Raw genomic sequence first — 22,293 nt, 5'->3', positions numbered from 1 at the left:
ACGAACTTAAGATACTTCGGTTACATTTTCAAACTTGATGGCTTAAATAAAAAATGTTATAAACATAAATGAACAAAAGAGTTGACAATTTAAAATATCCATAGATTACTCAAAAACATTCTTGTACCTATAAATATTTCAAAAAACTTTGTCTATTTTTATTTTTAATATACAAAAAATAACATAACTGTTTATGTTAATTACTGTTATTGTATATTTGACTTTTTTTTGACCACTAAAATATCAAGTAGATCCAATTGTTTATCATAAACCACCTCAAATTTGAAGGTTGCAATATTTTCACTGCTCGAAATGATAATGACAGAAAAAATAACACATCTTAGAATAACCAATACAAAACTAAAAAGTGATTGCAGCTTAGAATTATAAACTACTATAAAATATTTCTTAAATTATTAGTTTTAAAAATATTTAAAAGTGGATAGAAAACTTTTAAAGTATATATTTTAGCTTCAATAAATTGTCACAATGATTTAAAATCCAGTTATTTTTTGTTTAATATTTAAATTATCTTAATAAATATAATTGCGTTTTATAAGCAAATAACTAACTATTATAATTAGGTCATCACGTTGAATGAAAAATATTCAAGGTGCGTTTTAAATTTAAAATAATTATAGTTCTGAAATTCAAATACTGGTATGCCAAATAAGTTGATGGACAACATTTCAAATCAAATATAGCTTATACGGGAATGTTCATAAATACTAAGTGTAATATCAACATTGTAAATCTAATAATATTTATTTAAAATCAGGTGTTTTAGATTTTGAGTAGAGCAATGAATGTATTGATTTTACAATGGTGTGATGTGTTAGTGTGTTTTTTTTTTTTAAAGCAATTTATAGCAAAGTCTTTTTTGATAGGAGAATTAGTACTTTGGTGGATTGGTGGATCAAAAGTAAAAAAAGTTTTTTAGCTAAAAAATTATTGCTAATGAAATTATTAGTTTAGGGATGAATATCAAATATCATAAACATTTAGAAATGAAACTGCCCATAAAAAATGAATTAGGATTTTTTGAGATTAAGAAACTAATAAATAACCATGACGTATTAAGCTTTTAAAACTTAGGAATAAAAACAAAAAAAAAATATGAATTTCTAACAATAAAATAATTTACAAATGTTTACAATTTTTATTGATTTTGTCAAAATTCTAACTTTAAACGTTTATAAAATAAGATTGTGACCATAGATTTTCAATATTATTTAATTGAAAAATTAAAAAGGTATGAGAATCTTTGTATTTAATTTTGAACATTTCTACCCAATGAATAATTTTTAATTGAAATTTATAAAAAAAAAAAAACTAAAAATTTAAAATTTCTTTTGTCTTTAAATAAATGTTAAGCTTCACATCATGATAAAATCCATACATTCATCGCTTTGCTATTATAATCTAAAAGTAATTTGATTATTCTTTTTGTATTATATTATGCATTATTAGGTAATATGTTTGTATATTGCAATTATGAAATAATATCAGTCATAAAAATATTTTACTTAAAACTATATTTTATTTCGAATTTCTTTTTGGTGTAGCCTTAATACCTTAGAACTTTTTACAGTTATTTTGTATTATCATATTTAACACTACACAATGTAGACCAATATTTGTTATTTCTGTAACACTGCGCACAACACTTTAATGATAAAATAATGATAACACATTGGCCATTGTTAAATTAAATTACTGTAGTGTTTTGAGAACCAATCCAACCAATCCAACGGTTAGTTATGAATTTCACAGAAATTGAAAGCCAATTCGATTGTCCCTAAATTTAGTTGTAGGTACTAAAATTTTCGGTCATCGACTAGACAAATTTTAGTTTGTACCGAGTTCAGCATAAAATAATAATATATAATACAAAATGCTCATAAACTGGTATATTTAATTGCGTTATATACCATGGTATTATACGGAAATATTATAGATAGCTAATAAAGTCATTCAAACGCATACCATTCACTACTATAAATATGGATTATTCTTTGAAATATGTTTTTACAATAAAATTATTACCAATCATTTGTTGTGTAAGCTTCCGTATATCTCAACGCGCAGAACATGGTTTTTGAAGTATATTATAATACAAAATCTGGAAACGCCAATCGTCCGCATTGGACATTTTCGACACACGTCGTCCAAAATGTTAAACTCAAATGGCGCGTTTTACAGGAATACAATTGGCCGACGAACTCGGTTTCAAGGAATCGCTGTCGACTCTGGAACAAAACAGTAAACGTCGTTCAGTCAACGGATTCCCAGTGCCGGGATCGTTCGAACCACTGCAAGCCGTACCGCAAAAGAACAATCACGCAGTAAGTATACTAATACACAGCATACAACACAACACGCACGGCATATTGTCATAGGCATGAAATATTATCGTATTGCCAGGTGTACATTATAATAAGTTGAGTATTATATTTATACCTAACAACGGTTGTGGTAGGAAAATGTAGACACAGATTTACGCGTACGATAACAATACCCGTGTCGTTTACGCCTCGCGATCATTTGCCAAATTCTTTAGCACTTTTTATTATTGTTCCCTAATACTTTATATAATAAAGTCTCGTCCGATATTCCAGTCACGGTATGCTATGAAGTTCCGGGATGCTTTAAATTATTCAGTTGGCACGGGCTATGAAAAAAAAAAAATACGACTAGTGCATGTTCTATATTTTACCATCACTGGCTATACTGTCGCTGTACGCGGAAACACGGAAACACCGTCTCCAATCGATATTTAACATAATAAATTATTTGACACGTTTTACAATATATTTTCACTTTGATTTAGCGGTATTATATTTTTCATTGTGATATAATATTTTATTCTATATATATATATATAAATATAAAAAACGGGTTACATTGAATATTGATATCATCTAATTGTAATTTTTTTTTTTTAAATCATATTTTTCTCATTCTAGAAAACATGTCATATGTATACACAACAATTTATTGTCAAGATATAAGACTTAAACTTAATCGATACTTTCTTAAAATTTAGTTGTACATTTCAACATTTGAAAATGTAATGATGTATTTTGATATTATTATTATTATTATTTTTTTTTGTCTGATATTACTTTTAGGAGCACTAAATTGCTTTAATCTTTAAGATTTACGTTAAGGGTAATTTTTTAGTAGAAAATTATATTTCATTGGCATACTTTGAAGGGTAAGGTGAAATAATACTCATATAATCTACTACACAGAAAAATGACTTTGAAGCTTAAATTATCACGTTTTAATTATAACAAATATTTTAATTTTTAATAAGATACCTATCACTTATTTTAGTAAAATCATTTTTTTAACTTTTTGACCTTCAGTATTCTATCATTTTTAGATTCTGAATCGAGCGAATAATGTATTGATTTTATCCTGATATGTCCGATATATTTTTTTTTTATGAATACATGAGAAGTTGTCAAAAAAATACTTCGATTTTCAGAAATCAGGGTGGTTTTGAATATAAAATTAGACCGGGCTTATACTTTGAAGAGGTCAAATTAAAAAATCCAAGATTTTATTTTTATAATCAGGAAAAACAAACAGAAAATTAAGGAATACTGGAATTTTTATGTAAATTCATAATTTTTTTTATTTTTGTATCTGTCTTTAAAGTGTAATGCAAGACTTCTTACAACTTATTAGTAGTTTATATTGGAACTATAAAATCTAAAAAGAACATATAAAGAAAATTATTTTTTATAAACATTTTTAATTTAAATTTGAACAAAGATACGAAGTTACTTATTTGAACGATATATAGCGATGTGTTAATTATCTTATTATTATTTAAAAACATATTTGCGAGAAATTAAGCTTTAATGTATATATTTTATGGATATTATTAAACACAATAACATTTTTGATTTATTTCAAAATAATATCTATTTACAGATAAATCTTTTTTTTTTTACTGGTTTACGGTAATTATAGACATTAAATGTTGTGTAATATAATTTGATATGATATAAATATATATTATTATAATAATTAAGTACTAATAATATAATAAATGCAATATTTTCATAAAAAATTATATTAACTTACTATAATACTAAAATGAAAATAAATTACTTTAATTGGTATTGGCTGATACACCATTTCTACTCAGAATTGTTTTTCGTATACAATGATATATCATTGAATTTAAATTTAACAGGTCTATAATAATGACCCTATAGACACGTCTTAATCGCACTTATCGAGTTGTGTCCCGACGAAATTTTTCGTACACGAGTTGTGTCCCAATGATTAAAGAGGGATACGCGAATTGAGTCCCAACTGTTTTATAAGGTTTTACACAAATTAAGTAACAAGAATAAAATATGTTGTTACGTTAATTGAAATATAAAAGATTTTATAAATTTAAATCGAGAAATTTGTCCATTTCAATGTTGTATAAATATCCACATATATTAAATTAATAATAGTTATGAAGCATTTCACTCGAAATTTAATTTTATGTTTTATTCAAGTCATACTAATATACTATATTATATATAAAAAATGTTCAATGCGATGTTTATATTAAAATTAGAAATTCTGGACAATTATCAAAGAAAACACGCGAAAAACATTTATTTCTTGGCCAAAAATTAAATGCATATAAGAACGGACAAATTTCACGGTTTGAATTTATTAATATGGTATCATTTAAATTTTTGCCAAATATGTAATTTTATTAATATTATTAATGTAGTAATTTTTATTTTGTATTGATATCTCATTCTTAGACAAAACAACGTTGATTTTTTTTAGATTAGATTACAATTTGTACTATGATATTATGACTTTTTTATACGAACTTTTTTATTTCTCATGAAAGCTATTATAATATATAACATACTTTTAATTTTTAATAGACAAATTTCGCTATGATTCTTAAGTAATTTTGTTAATACGTACCTTATACCTAGAATTTATGTATGATAATTAAATTAAAATATTTGTGATGAAAGTATAAAAATTAAATGGAAATCATGATTTACATAACTTGTATGTTAAATATTGTAGTCAACTAATATCCGTGAGAAACTTCTGTCACCTGAATTGAATTTAATGCATAGAATGATAATATGATATGTAAATGAATAGAACTGTATTTTATTATTGTTGATTAATTATTCAAAAAAATGTTTTTAAATTTTTAATAATATATACTTCACTTATTGAAATTAAAAAGTAAGGGAAGTGAAGCAAAAACTTAGCATCTAGTTTTTCTATTAAATTTATTTCAATCATATGCAATAATAAATCACGAATAATTCATTTTTACAATAATAGATATTAGTGATACACTAAATTAATTTAAGTAAATATAATGCTAAATTAAATATTTATATATACTGGTCATAAATTAATGCATGTAATATTACGTAGCTACTAATAAAGATAGTTATAGATAGAACCAAATTCATAAATATAAAAGTTAGATATAAGATTTCATGAGACCCCACAAGAAACTGTTCGGTAGGGCCTATTATATTTTTGAAGATTAAATAAAAGAAAAAAATAATTCATATAACGAAGTTTAAAGAACTTCTAAAAATGTATATTATCTAAAGATAAATCTAAATCAGTTGCAGGCAATAGGTGTTCCCAGGCAGTATCAAGCCCGTACGACTATACGGCCCGCTCCAAAATTACAACTAAATAAATATTTTATATTTTTGTCTGATACGGCCTGTAAAACTTTTTTTAATTTTCAAATGCGACACAAAAGTTTTAAAAGGTTGCCGCGACTATTGATAAAATAATACTTAGTGAAACGGAAAACTGAGTACCTATGTTTTTAAGATGATAATGTTTTTCCTCATTTTTGATAATTTTTGATAAATGTATCATATTTCTTAAACATAAATCCTTATCTACATTTTTATTTTAAAAGCATTTTTTAATTTTCATAAGTGAATTATTACAACAAGGAGGATAGTTTTTTTACCTTGAATACAGGTGATTGCTGGTTATGAGTAAGAACAGTCTTTCCTATTATTTTCTAATTGATAATAATTATCAAATAAAGTTGCTTGATAGATTTCACATTTAAGATAGTCTTTTGTATAATTGTAAAAACTGCATAATATCATAAAACTTATAATAACATACATGTATACAGCGAGTTCTTAAACGAAAAATGAATTAAGTTATTTTTGTTTAAATGATTTTATTTTATTTGTGATGTACCTACTTAGTACATTATACGAATCAGTGTTACGAGTATACTGGTTTTCACTGTACCTATTCCTGTAGTACTCTTAAAGATGAGTATATTAGACAAAAATAATGTATTATATTGTGCCACTTTGACGGGAATACTATTACGATATTATGATATAATAGTATAATATAATAACGTCTTTAATTATGACTAATGGAATCAGCTTATTTAATTTGAAAGAAAAATAATCTTTACATGAATCATGAAATACAATTTCTTTCTATTTTTCAGTACCTACGTTATATTATTGTGGTGAAATATTTAATAATAAGTAATCAGTGGTCAACACAAGGTTATCTATTCAAGCGTTTAACAATAATTATTTCAAAGTTTTAAATGTTGAAAATATTATTTTTACAAAATGTGATGTCTACCAAAATAACACGAAAAAGATTTATTTATATTGATATAATTATATTATAATATTGTTATTATTTTTATATTTATACTTTTTTGAACAACAATATGAGTATTTTTTAAATTAATTAATTTAAATTAAATTTAAACGAGTGAAGTATTAAATCTCAATATTCTATATGGGATACCCAATACCCATGTGTCACTATACCACTCATAAAAACTTTAAATACTTATATACTTTTATATAATTAATTACTTGTTCAAAATTAGATTTGTGTATATTAATAAAGTAACCTACAAAATATTCTATTTCGAAATATCGAATTCAAAATGTTTATAGTCATACAAAAAAGTATAAAATTCAAAAAATAATAACGATAAAATTTGTAAAATAATAATTTTTATTTTAAAAACTGTTGTTTTGCAATGATATCAAGTTATGTGAAAAATGTATTTTAATAAATTCAAATTTTTTAGAAATTATGTATGTAGTCAGTAGACTATAAACAAGTAAATGGATCCCTTTTTATAATAGTATTGCATTTTAAATAAATAAAACAGTACATTCAATTCTTTAAACATCTAATTACTATCTATAGAACTTAATGAATATGTTTCTAATTTCTATATATTATACTTTAAGTCAATATTTTATTAGTTGTAGCTGTTTGAAACAATTTATTTACACAATTCCACAGTATTTATGTAAAAGTACATTGGAAGGGAAATTTCAAAACAAACAGTGGTAGGCACATTTAAAATCGCAACGATCATACACGTTCAAATATAGTACTAGTTGAAGAATAATTTTGTAATATATATTTAACTTGAAAAACGAATAACTGAAATTGTAGTCCATGGACCATAGTCACATTTTCTGAGAATTTCATATCAATTCTAATCGAATCTCTTGTGTCGTATTCCAAATCCGTTTGCGATTATTTGTTGCGCTAGAAAAAAATAAGAAATTCCCAAATGTATTGCCAATATTGATGATTTCATTCCATGTAAACCACCGCTTATATAAAAATATCATCTTCATCTTGTATATGTGTGTCTTCACTTTTTATATTATTGTATTGGCCGTTCAGATTATTGTGAAACGCGGACCTAATGTTACCACTGTGACTCATACAGCACATATTACATTATTTCAATATCAAGAGTAAGTAAAAATGTACGATCGAATATTTTGCAAACTCAACTGAGGTCAGAAATGATTTTACATTAAATTATAATTTCACCATTTCCAAATTTAAACTTTCTTCAGATTCATCTGTCTTTTAGAAAATTTAATATTGCGAGCTTCATAACAACACGTATTTTATAATATAATAATAATTATATAATAATTTTTTTAATCAAAACCATGTAATATACTATTAATTTCTTAATATAATGGTTTATTAGTATATATTATTTTATTCAGTAGAATTAGAGTCTATTATTATTTTAATTTTATAATTTAGATATGTCTGGATTATGATATACATTAATATTAAACATATTATTATGATTTTGATTTTATACTGCGAGCATAAAAATAAATATGCACAAATGCACAATGCATGACTGAATATTGACAATTTTCTACCAAATTGAATTATAAACGTCATATCACTGTCAAATTACCTCCGAATCTACAATTCTATAATGGTCTCAGATATTCGACACGAAAAAATAAAAATGAAATTTGTAAGCAATGATTGTTTATTCTAAGCACGTACAGAATAATTTTCGTTTTTTAAATTTAAATTTAAATTTCCACAAAATCCCGTTTGGTAACAGGTGACGACACTGTCAGTGATTAACATAGTGAAAAAAAATGCCGTTAAAAATGGCTGTAGCACCTTTGCGTGTATATTTGTATAATTAAAACATTTTCCTAGGTCATTAAAAAAAAAAAGCTTCTCTATTTTAAGACCTGGCCCCATGCGTGTACGTGATAATTACTTTTTCACTTCATTATAATATAATAAGAATATATTATATTATCATATTGGAATATAACAACTAACAATCTTTTTTTTTTCCGTAGACAAATGCTGTAGACAATCAGGACAGATCGGCTTACGCCAAGATGAACGGCAGGCCTGGTGTTGGCGTGGTCACGGTACCACCTTTCCGGCCGCTGATGGCCGCGGCCAACAACATGGTACGCAATGTCAGACTGGCTGCTCAACAACAGCAGCAACAACAACAACAACAACAACACCAGCAGCAACACCAGCAGCAACAACAACAACAACAACAACAGCAGTTGTTGAAACCACTGCCCGTGCCGGCGTTCGCCGCCCTTCCCGAGTCCATAGCCAAAGTCGCAGTGGAGCCACCTCAACCTTCGCCATTTGCCGGTGGCCAACGGCAATCGCCGATGGCTCCCGTGGCGACGCCGGCCGTCAGCCGACTGACAGTTCCGCAGATGATGCAACCGGTCGCACCCGTCGCTTTGGTGCAAGCGCAACGTCAGACGATACCATCGCCGGTGTTAATGTCTCCGCAACAGCAGCAGCAACAACAACAGCAGCTGTTATCACCGGTGTTTGTGCCCCAGCAACAGCCGCAACAACAGCCGGCCGTTATCATGTCGCAGCAGCAGCCGACCGTGTTCGTGTCGCAGCAGCCGCAGCAGCAGCCGACGGTGGTCATGCGACAGCAGCCGCAGCAGCAGCCATCGGTTATCGTTCCGCAGCAACAGCAACTTTCGTCGGTGTACTACCACAATGCCATGCAGCAAGCGGCCAACAGGCGTTTTAACGTGAGTGTAATATAGTCATACAACATGTTCACAGGTCATTGTCAAAATATAATATATTATTGTGTTTACTGTATGAAGAGGTTTGCATGACAAGTAGGTACAGTTATTCAAAAACGCCTATAATAATATAATTTAAATTCAACATCAACCGTTACTACTGTTGGTACGTGAATGTTCGAGGTTATGGACAATAATATTATTAGACACATTAATGTATTAATGGGGTGGGGGTTGTTGAGGGTCCTCCCCCAAAAAAAAAAAAAAAAAAATCAAGAGCTCAAATTCTAAACGTGTCAATATTCAATAACATAACGATTTGTTTATTTTGACGATTAAATTATTTTACTATTGTGACCCTCCTCAAAAAAAGAAAAAAAAAATAGTAAATTTGTAAATACGTTGCTGATTATAAATAAATTATGTTCGTAAATCAGAACGAAAACTTTATGTATTGAGTTTTCAAATATTCCGACGTAGATAGATAACACAATATTATTATTATATTATATAATCGCATCATATAAGATCGACGTGCGTTGATGTTTATTTGACCAGTGGGCATTTGAAGGCTTATTTGCAGGATTTTTACTGTAGGTAAATATTTATATGGTCCAATAATAATTAGTCAAAAGTATTTTTTTTCGAAATAATGACACCGAATGATATAATATTAGGTGTGTATTATAGTCATCACCATTTTCGTTTGACAATGCTTTATTGAACGGTTAGCTTTAGTGGTATTTTGACTCTATTGGATATGTGTGTTTAAACACATGATTGAACAAATAGTTTTGTTTTCACGATTTCCTGCGAAGAACGCACGTCACATGAAGCGTTAGAACGACGGCTGCAATATCATACACTTGATCGACTGAGTTTTTATTATTTTTTAAACCTTTTACAATACCTTTATTTAAAAACGTATATATTATATACGTGTTTCATTTATTTTTCGACAATCGGTATGAATAAAATGTCACTTTTAAGCTTTTTGGGCTTCGGGAGTTCACAGTCAACATTTTACCTACGTACACGAATCGATTGAAAATAAGGAGTATATTATCTGCTGTACGGTGTTATAAAAACGAAAAAAATTCACGTATATTTTAATAAAAAATGTATGAGTTATTAATATAATAATAATCATATAATTATTTTCTATCAAACAATACTTAACAGGACAGTTGTATAGTTACAAAACAAAATGTATTAATATGTATTATATACTATAATACTATAGGTACTCGTATTGTATACATTATTTTCTTCGATTGTCTTCGTTTCTTCCTTCGTAATGTGTTTGCATTACCAAAATTACCAAGATATTATATTAAATTCGACATTAACTTTCAGTTATAAACGTCATGTTTATACTACCATAATGCATTAAAAATTGAGTACATAGTATCAAGTAGAAAAATAACATATTATACAACTAAAATAAAATTAATGAAAAAAAGTATTTTAATAAAACGCCCCTTAAAAGTGTGTTACCATGAAATAAAGTTCCGTCATTCTATACGTCATAGTGTACATATCATATAATTAATCTACATTATGGATTTATTATAAAAAGTATATAATATAGTTTAAGCTGTATCTTGAATTTTTTAATCTAAACTATATTATAAGTATTAAATGCATTTTAAAATTTTAATTACTATTTATAACGAACCTTTTAATAAGTACTTACTGAATAATCCTGAAGGAATTTTAAAAGATAAAACCATATTATCAGTTAATATTAAATTGAAATTCATACTACCTAATACAGTATAAGAATTAATTTTATTTTGTCTTTTTTAACGATATAATATATATAAACTATATTTGCGATTGTTGTTGTTATGTATTTCTACGTACTCTAACTGTGACCTGCGAGGTTCTGACATTTATAATTTTTTATTATATACCTACTTGCAGGAGGTTATTATTAAAGCACAAATATCCACTTTTTATGCTAAATTGTACATTTATACAATTATTTTCAACGTAATATGCCTACAAAAAAACTGAGTGCATAATATTACCAACTATTTGAGTGAGGTTTAACACGATTCTTACAAACCTATTTAATTCATATTTTAATACGTAAACAATAAACATATTAAATAGAGCTATGATAAACCTCAATTACACATAATAATTATAATATATTCTAAAAATTATCATACATCGCGTTGCGCGATTGTTTAACCACGATTTAACTTTGATTTTTCACATTTATCTTTGTATGACACCCTATTATATTACCGCGAGAACACAATAAATTAAAATTAACACTGATATGACAGCCGTAAAAGATTATTAATAGCTGTTTATCTTTTCAAGAAACCTGTGAATAATATTAGTGATATGATGACTCAATCTTGTCAAGTATTCAAATGCTTTTTTTTTATTCGAATACTATTTAAGATAGTTTTTTAAATAAAAGTATTTGAATACCTACGTATTCTAAATAATGTTGCTTGCATTTTTTTAACACAAAAGTACTTTTAAATTTCAAAGGTCAGGAAAATTTGGACTGGAGTTACTAAATTGAAACATGGTTGTTATTATGGTCGAGTTGACAAACTTATACGTCTATAATAGTCTAATAGCTTACAATAATCTCAAGCTGTTAAGTGGTAATAGTGAATTATTTTGTGTTGGTCTGATTTTTCACAAATTATTATTCAAGCTAATTTCGCTTTGCCATTAGAAAATGTATAAAACGCGATCGTCAGCGCGTTTCTCCCTTCAATTCTCGATCAAACCGTTTTCATGTCGTCTTCCGCAAACACATATTATTAATAGTGGTGTGCGGTGCGATTAATTCTAGTGGAACAAATTTTGTACGTATCATTATATTTATATATGATATAGTATTCACTATTTTATGATTAATATGATATTTGTGAGTCGCATCATTTCCAGTCTGATGAAATATGTCGCGTATTTCCCGAGGATTAAAAGTCGAGGTAAGACGTGCATGATTAGTCATCTATGTACATTATTCACAGATTCCTCATATGTCTCTACAACCATTACTTAGAATGTATTGTGGTTCTACTTTATGTATAGTGTATGAGTGTATGAATATTTTTAGGTTCATATAATCATTCTTGAGAATGACAATTCTGAATACGGCTCAACTGTCGATAAATTAATAAAATAGCTAAAACATATTATTTTATAAGTCATAATAGCCACTGTAGTTACAATATTACTTATATTTTAAAAACTATGTATCACTGAATATTATTTTTTATGCATTATTATAATATATTATATTTATCTCGTTTTATCTCTTTGCAATTTATTCAGAATTATTTTATTGTAAGTTAGTGAAAATGGATATCATATTCCTGACATTTTTTTATTCGTATAAAAATTATACTTGCATAGGTACCATTCATCTACACAAAAAAGGGACTACCTTTATGAAGGATTCATGATTTTTTTTTTTTTACTAATAAAATGTGCTTAAAGATATATTTTATATAAATATAGGTATCGAATTTAATAGTATAACCATGATACGAGCATGATTAACTGAAATGATTGTAAATATTTACCAATTAAAGTTTAAATTATTTCTTCTCTTGTGCTACTTCAGAATTATTTTGAAATTGTATCAATAATACCACAAACATTCTAAAAACTACTTGTCTCAATTGATTTTGTACTACATTTTTAATATATTGTGTAACTACATTATCATTTATAATAGTTTGTCCTATCTCAAAAGTTTTAGTTCACAATATTAAAAATAAATTCATTTAGGTTTATTAAAAATAGATACAGTAATTCAAAAAACAAAGAATTTGATTTTGAATATTATTTATTATAACGTTATAAAATCAAATCAAATATTGTTGTTTCAAAAATGAATGTTAATGTCTTATATATACTTATATTTACTCAAAAATATCGTATAGCCTTATGCTATGCCCTTATAAAATTATCGATTTTAAGATTCGGTGTAGATTTAATGATACATACTTACATAATTATTTTTTTTTTGCGTATGAAAATAACAAATACATAATTCGTTTTTTCATAAACACAACTAGTCCCTATTAAATTAATTACAAGATTGCCAAAAATTGTAATAATTAATTTGTAAGTGCATTATTGCGATGTCGTTGAGAAAGTAAAAATTATATGACCCCGTTTCATATGATGAACATTCTTTGTAAGATGAAGTCTAATTATTATTAGCAAGCTGCCGTATACAACCTTAGTACCTAATACCTATAATCAAAATACATGATTTGCATGATTGTTATACATTATACAAAGACAAAATGTGAACCGTTGAGTGTTTAAGTAAAAAGTAACACTTTGTGCTGATATTTATTTATACATGGCTCAATGAATGCTTGTGTATAATGCTCAATTGGGTAGATCAAGGCGTCGCGCGTCGTCCATTTAAGTGATTTTTATATATTTATTCTTGTATGTTTTCCACAATTTTAACCACCAATTCGCTCTAACATTTTACTAACAATTTCATTTTTAAATGGTTATACTTATTATTTGTATTAACAAACAACGTGATCATATCTAACAGCATCGATAGTGTACATTTATACAAATTTTAATATGTAATCACTGACAATTTATAATATCGGTATAGTATGTGAATAAAAAAATACTTTATTATACAACAGATACCAACATGCCTGATGACATGTGTGCCAGTGGCTTTCTATAGAAATATAATCCCCTCTGGCAAATCATTAAATTTACATTATTTAAATAAAATCATTTTTCAGTTTAAGCTAGTCATAAATCAAATCGTAATAATGTTGCATGGGATATTATTTGAATGTCTTTTATTATAATATAAATAAAAGGTATATTAAAAAACCCAATTGGAAAGAAATTAAAAAGCTATTGCCACTAATTATAATAATTGGAAGAAATAGTCGAGTATAAATTATAAGCACATTAATATTAACATTTACAAAAAAAAATAAATAAACGCTGTACTGGACATTTAGTTTTAACTTTTAAATATAAAATAAAGTATAATACATTTATTTTCATATTATAAAATATTTGTAAAACTTAAATTTTTAGTTATTGATATTCAATTTATTAATATATTGTATACTGAATATACCTATTTATATTAATAAAATTAATACTTTTGAACTAACTGTTTTAAAAAATATAGGATTTTTCTTTAACATTTACACATCAAATAAATACTATATCAATGATTTTTCTCATATGTAAATTACGTACATATATGGTGAATTACAGAATTTGAAATTTAAATTATGTAAATTGTTGGATAAAGAAATTTAAAATTCCACTTCATTATTTTTTTTATGTTATTATTTATTAAAATGATGACCACAGCATTCAAAGCTAATTAAGTAAGTAGTTGCATTGTTAAAATTGCTGTGTCATGACTCATTGTACAGTCGCCTATAAGTGATCAAATTTGTAATAATATGTAGTTAGGCATAATTTTATAATAAAACGTCATGTACAATAAACATGTATAATCTACACATTAACAAGTAGGTCACTGAGCACAATATTGTTATGCTAGTTTTGTTTTAGCTTAGTTGTTTTAAATGAAATCACTTTAATACAATCACACTATTTTTGTTTATGGCGACTAAACTAACCATTATCACATTTTTTTCATGTTTGTATTATTTTTTTATACATAAATTAGATATACCCAGCTATCTAATAGTTATAAATTATTTATTTGTTTATTCTCTTTAGAGTTATACTATAAATTGAATAATAATTTAGTTATTTGTTTTTCCTACGCTTAAGTTGCTAAAATATTTAAAAAAAACTAAACAAATATGTTTTAATTATACTTAAATACATCAATTGTTGATGGATCCTATTTAAAAATTGTTTTTACTGAATCATAATTATTAATTTCACAAAATATTTAATTTTTTAAAGACACCAAAACTGCTAATCATTTACAATATGTTTAGGAAATAAAACTATACTAGTGTTTTTGGTCTTATTAAAAACATAATACAAATTTGCACGGTTTACAATGAATAATTTTTATATAATAATAATCAAAATATTTTTTTGAATGGAAATAAATTCAAAAACCACTCAATGTACATAGCTTAATTACAAGTTATGAAAATATGAACTGTATTATGTATATTATTATAATTATATAAAAAAATTACAATAATACTAAATAAAATATTAATTCTGTTTCTTGAGTATTGATTATGATAATAATCGAGTTTCAAGAAAATTAACTCACTTATTTAGGTATTCAAATGTAAGAGTGATTTAATATTTATGAAATTATTGTGGAATTATTTTTAACGGTTGCATATTACTTATTATAGTAATGGTAGGTAGGTACCATATAATTTTGTGACCCGATAAAGTTGAAATATTTTACAGTAATTAAAGTCTTAAAGATAGTTATAATTATTTTAATATTTTAGGTTATAAAATTGTTTGTGCAATTATTATTATAATATTAGAGATATTAACTACAACAATTTATTTAAGTCATCGTATAACGACTATATTTATTATAATGAATAGTAATTATGGTAAGTATAATACAGTGTTGAAAAATATAAATGGGATAATACTTATACTTTTAGATCGGTAATAGTTATAGCTGCTTCCCTATTATTTGAACCAATTAATTTAAAGTTGAAACTAGAGCCAACTACACAAAATTACTTAAAGATATTTTTATTTTACAGTGCAATGCTCATTGCTCTTATTTTAAAATACAACTTTTATTTATTATAACTCTTTATTATTATTAGTTTGTCTTCAACAACAATGATTATTAGATATTTAAGTTATTTATCGATATATGTATAATATATTATTTATTTTGAATTGAAATTTAATAGTAAATTAGTAAATATTAATAATATTAATCACACATATTGAATAAAGTGATATTATATTTTTATTTTATAAGCTAATAAAAATAAAAATATTTACTTATGAAGATTTTTTGAATTGTCATGTATTTACTCAAAGAAATTATATAATTTTGTTATAAAATTCAATAGTATTAGAAAGAAAGAAATCGTTAGAAAAATGGCACGGTTTTATCTATCACCGGATATATATCAACGGAAATAGCATGTAACCAATTATTTTATAGAAGTTAAATAGAAAAAAAATGTATGTTAAAAACAAAAGTGATTTATTGCTATTTAAACAATTTTCCAATTTTAAGTAAATAATTACGTTGCTTTAATACAATAAAAATTAATAGTAAAATAACATGAGTATAATTTATTGCACAATGCAAATTGCAAATACTATTTTATAATAATTAATTGTGTTTAAATGTTTAAAAACCTTATTATGGTTATTGTATAGACTCTATAGAACATCAAACTGTTCATACTTATAACTGTTATTAGTGTTATGTAGGTGAAGCGTTAGAATATTGCAACGTTGCTCATTTGAGTAAATACATATTATGCTAATACTTATAATATAATTTTGATAGAAATGCATTTCAAAATAGTAGAGATCAACGTTTCACAATCTGTGGTTAGCAACCTACGAGATTTATTTTATTATTTACTTGTGAATAACATATTACTATAATTATTATTTATAACATGATTTGGTACATTGCGATATCTAATACCTACTCATAGTTGTTATCATGTACAATATAATTAGGTGTTTTTTTTTTTTTTTGTTACAAAATACTACTTGAGGTATTAATTTGATTTTTCGATATTTGTAAATAAAAAATATATTTTTTAATTTTCTTTTTTGTCTATAATCTAAAAATAAATATTAAAAAAATAGCCATTTTAAATTACAAGCTAATATTGATATTAACATATTATTCTACATTAAATAAATATATTTGTACAGTTATTTCTATAGGCATATTATTATAACTTACTGAGTAAAACTACATTTTATAGACTATAGATAACAATCATATGATAACATAATATAATTACATTAAATGGTTAAAATGACATTATAATTAATGCACATCATTTCTGTACAATATATTATATTATATTATAGACAGCAGGTATAGCGTTTAAAATGTAATAACCGTATAACCGTAACGACAGTGTACAACAATCCTATACGAAAATAGAAGGTTGAAAACTTTCATGGCTGCGATCATATTATAACGCGTCATCTATTTTAACACGAGCTTTGTGACGATGTGACCCTACTCCAAAAAATATATATACACACCTATGCTTAATAAAGTTGACCTAACCTTTGTCCGCTACTCGTATTACTGTGCCTCTTTTCATATCATCAACCGTATTACAATAATATTTTATGCATATTATATTATTTTGTTATAATCTAGCCGGCGATTCTCCATTAGTGCACCACTATAACAGTAATTTATCTAGGTTTATGTATAAACTATGCAATCCTTTGTAATCGGCCGTATCACATGTACTTTAATTTCCCGTCATTTCAGCACCGTAACATATCGCCCGTTTTGCGCTAAAACTCTGTACATTTTATGCTTGCACTGTACCCTGCCGCTCCACAACTGCTCACGCTACACGCTACTATGTCATGGCTATATAAAGTAGGTTTCTACCAACTCAAATTTACAGCGGATTAAGTTATTTCTTGATTATACATTTTCCAGCTGACCCTGTACGACTTGAAATAACCTACACGATTTAAATATTTTACACTATCATCGTATGATATTATATAATATATTAATATTATTATTTTTTATATTATAATGTTTATAAACACTGCGCTAAACTTATAAACATTTCGTATTTGACATTTTTTGATAGGCATTCGGTCAAAGTCCACAGAACTCAGTAGACGTACGACCGGTAATCGTTATGCCGACAGTGCCGGTGGTTGACAACCAAAAGAAGCAAATCGATAGTAATTCACCTCTATCGAATGAAGTAGACCCGACGTCGATGATGTCGTTGTTCAATGTAGCAGCTGCCAACAACGTGAGCGTAGAGCAGCTAGCCATGGCTCTTCGACAACGACAGCAGCAGACGTTTTACCCGAAGGCCATCGACGACGTAACCACACCCACGACGACCACGACTGTTACCGCGTTGCCTACCACGACTACCACTACGTCACTACCACCATTTACCTTAGGATACGTTCCGGACGAGCAACAGGCGGTCACCAAGAAAATAGCTATCAAACCGTACAAGTCGAAATACAGGAGCAATCACAAGGTTATGAACGCACCTAAAGAATACTATCCCGTGGGATACGACAAGAACTTCGATGACAACTTTGTGTCTAAAGTAGACCTGCCCGACACGACCTTCAGCTGTGGTGAGCAAAAACATTTTCCCGGATTGTACGGAGACGAGGATTTGGGCTGTATGGTGAGTAACAGATTATTTGTAATAATAGATTAAATATTCTATTTTATATTAGTTTATTGCGTATGAGCTTCATAAGAATCAATTCGTATTTCATTAATAAATTATTAGTATAGGTACATTATCGCATTTTAGTAAATTAACTTTAATAAACAGTTTCAAGATATTTATATATAATATTATATTTTCTGATAAAAATAAAATCATAAAAATCAAAGATTTCCAAATTTAGTTACGTCATATTTTAAAATGTACAATTTTGATTGTTTTTCAATAAAATCAACTAATCCGCACAATATTTTAAATTTAAAAATAGTAAATTCTTTATATCTACTATACTTATAGTATTTTTCAATTTACAGTATAACTTATAAATAAATAAAATATTCAACGCATAAATGGTATTGAGTAACTTGAAGTGAATTTAGTAAAAAAAACACACACACACACACACACACACACACAAACACACAAATTAATGAGATAAATTTACTATTTGTATTAAATATTATGAAATTATTTTTCGTTTCTAAATCATATCAAAAAAGAATATCTGTACAATAAGTGTATATATTGGTTGACAAAATTATAGTAATTATTACATTAAGACAATATATTATTATAACAATTCATTATTCATTTGACAGTCGATTTGTTAAAGGACTTTTACATGACGATTTATTAATAGATCATGTATGAACACTTATTTTTCACTACCAATAACGTATTGTTGTCTGCATTATAATAAAATAATAAATGGATACGTGTATTATACGAGTGTATTCTCTTTATAAAGATAGAGCACCTATTCAGTAGTATTCAATAGTATATAATGAAAATTGATGACAGAATGTAACTGAGTTGAATATTCCTAAAACTAATCATGTTTTGTGCTCGTTCGCTAACAAATTGATTGATTCGATTTTATTTTGGCGATATAGATTCACATTTGCCAAGAAGTTTTTATCGACATGTATGTGCACGGCACATATTTAATTCACATTCGTTGAAATAAGTTTTATAATTAAGAAAAGGGAAAAATCATTGATACATGTAGCATATTATCAAATCAATACTAAAATAATTTTAAAACAATTTGGAATTATTGTATATTATTGAATTATTTTTCAATTAAATATAAAAAAATCCATTTTTTAATAATTATATTTAAAAATGATATTATTACAACTAAGATATCGAAACGTTAAATACATAGAATAATGTCTCCGATTCTTAGTACATTAGCTTATTATTACATTGCTAAGATTTAAAGTCAAATAAATCGAGTCCATTATATTATAAGCAAATAATAACGTACATATTTTATGATATTATTGCTATAAAATAAAAAATACATTGATAAATAAATAATTTACATGAAAATAATGAGATTTCGGTAATTTTGATTTGACGTTCAAATCTTACGTACCTTCCTTCGTTAAACTTACGAAAATTCAACTATATAAACCTAACCATACGAATACGACGTGAAGCTTTAGATAACACTACTGGAAAATCAGACAAGGGTTGTTGCTGCAGCGAAATATTCACGTTGAACACTCGGTGGCGGTGTGTTTTGCACAGATAACGAAAATCCGCACACACATGCCTTATGGACGGCTAAACTAGTACATACCGTCACTACGCATTATGAAATAATAATAACAACAGCACAAAATCGTTTCGTTCCAAAACATACAGCGAGATTATATTATTTTGTTACGAGTTGCTATAACTTTTTTTTCAACTTTACCATCTGCCATTGAGATAGCTAATAAATAAACATAAATAATATAATATAAATAGTATTTATTGAAAGTATCAAAATTCTATAATCTAGAAAATAGTTTATCGTTATTATTGAATTAATTAATTTTATTCACGTGCCCGTCTTGTAAAGTATTCCAATGTCTACACATTAGCATATCCTTATTAACTTTTGTATCAATTTTTTATTTTATTCTTGCAATATACAGTTTCACACACAGCTTAGTATGTTGTTTTATCTATAAGTGTAAAAACTAAAACCCATTAAGTAATTAAACATAAGTAAAAGGAAAGTATATATTGATATACTGATTCAAAATTCATTACAAATAAACGTTAATATTGTAATTGAGTTAATCCACTTTAATTTCATAGTTTCATTAGTCTCATGCTTTAATTGATTGTGTTTATTACTGGATACTTTATGTGTATTGTTATTAAAAAGACATCGCTACATAAGTTGTATCCATCTACCGCATCTTAATCTACACTCAGAATAATCTATTTTATTGCCTTAATATTAATCTAATACAATTTTAAAACTCTGATTACTTGCTTCAAAATAAAAACATGATAAAAATCTTACACGGGACCCTAGAAAAAACTATTCATATGTTATGAGCATATTATGATAGGTCAATTATTCCCTGAAATTTAAAAATTTAATAGAGTAACACTTACTTTTTCTAAATTTAAAATTGGCTCTGTTACGCATTAGTATATACGACGTGCGACGTCCTCTAAATTCAACATTGTGTAAGAACCGCAGTTGAAATCCTAAGACTATCATCTTGTCGTAGACACAGAAGTATCAAAAATGCCTATACATAACTCCTTGTTTGTTAATGACTGGATTTTTTTTAAATATAAAATTGTTTTATTTTTATTTTATTTCCATCTCACGGCCGATAATAGACTCTAATTAATTAATTAAGTTGCGTGTAATATCCCAGGAAGTACGGTAAATATTCACTGGCCTTTATTGATACGATTGTGTTAAACAAAATATGTGTTTATCCAAAGCATACATCAATGTACTATATATATATATATTATACACATACTAGCATTATTTTAAGCATAAAATAGTTCAAACGAAAATCTAAAGGAAATTTTGAAAGGTTAAACAAATAAAACAAATATATGAATACCATAACACGGATTTGTTTTGCAATATATTTTCTTACAAACAAAGAATAGCAAAAGATAATGGTATTTATGGTAACTATACGAATGTATAATTTTTCACAAGGTTGTAAATAAAGTTTTCTTTGTAACTTCGGCAGTTAAATATCATGGGAAACACGTAAACATGTTCCATTTATTGTTACCAACTATTATTAAAAATAAATAGTTGAATTCATTTTGATCTCAAATCTCAATATTATTTTCTGAAAATACATAATATTAATAAAATATTATGATGTATTTGATTTAATACGAATTAAAATGGACGATTTTTCACCTAATTATTTTATATATTCTTAATATTTTAAAATATTAATTATAAGTCACAAAAATTGTAAATCTTAACTTGATCTATTAAATAACTAATATTTCATGTAAATTAGTTATAATTTATAAATTAATAGTTACATCAGTAAAATCGAATATCGAATATCGTAAAAATTTGAACTGCTCATAAACAACTAATTTGGCTTTCTAGTAGAATTAACAAAAACTTTTATGAATTTAAACTATAAAATACGAGTAATTTACAAATTTTCGGCGATTTTTATTTTCAAAATTCTAACATTAAACGCTTATTAAAAAATACTGTGACTATAAATTAGCGATGTTTT

At 26.3% G+C, this 22,293-nt stretch overlaps 1 protein-coding gene across 3 annotated transcripts in view; it reads left to right on the top strand.

The window, feature by feature from the left end:
- The window catches only part of LOC113558282 (putative mediator of RNA polymerase II transcription subunit 26), a 50,123-nt gene that overhangs the window by 26,031 nt on the left and 1,799 nt on the right, over positions 1-22,293 (top strand). The window contains exons 3-6 of one of the 3 annotated variants that reach the window (XM_026963763.1): positions 2,203-2,345; positions 8,667-8,813; positions 8,856-9,386; positions 18,161-18,727. In XM_026963763.1, the coding sequence (XP_026819564.1) occupies positions 2,203-2,345; positions 8,667-8,813; positions 8,856-9,386; positions 18,161-18,727 (1,388 nt within the window). Of the gene's footprint in view, positions 1-2,202; positions 2,346-8,666; positions 9,387-18,160; positions 18,728-22,293 lie in introns of all 3 variants that reach the window. The other 2 variants (XM_026963767.1, XM_026963757.1) reach the window with 2 other exon arrangements.

This window comes from Rhopalosiphum maidis, chromosome 1, assembly GCF_003676215.2.
Source record: "Rhopalosiphum maidis isolate BTI-1 chromosome 1, ASM367621v3, whole genome shotgun sequence".
NCBI classification, from domain to species: domain Eukaryota; kingdom Metazoa; phylum Arthropoda; class Insecta; order Hemiptera; family Aphididae; genus Rhopalosiphum; species Rhopalosiphum maidis.
Note: the sequence above shows the minus strand (reverse complement) of the source record. Positions and strands in the feature narration are given on the sequence as shown.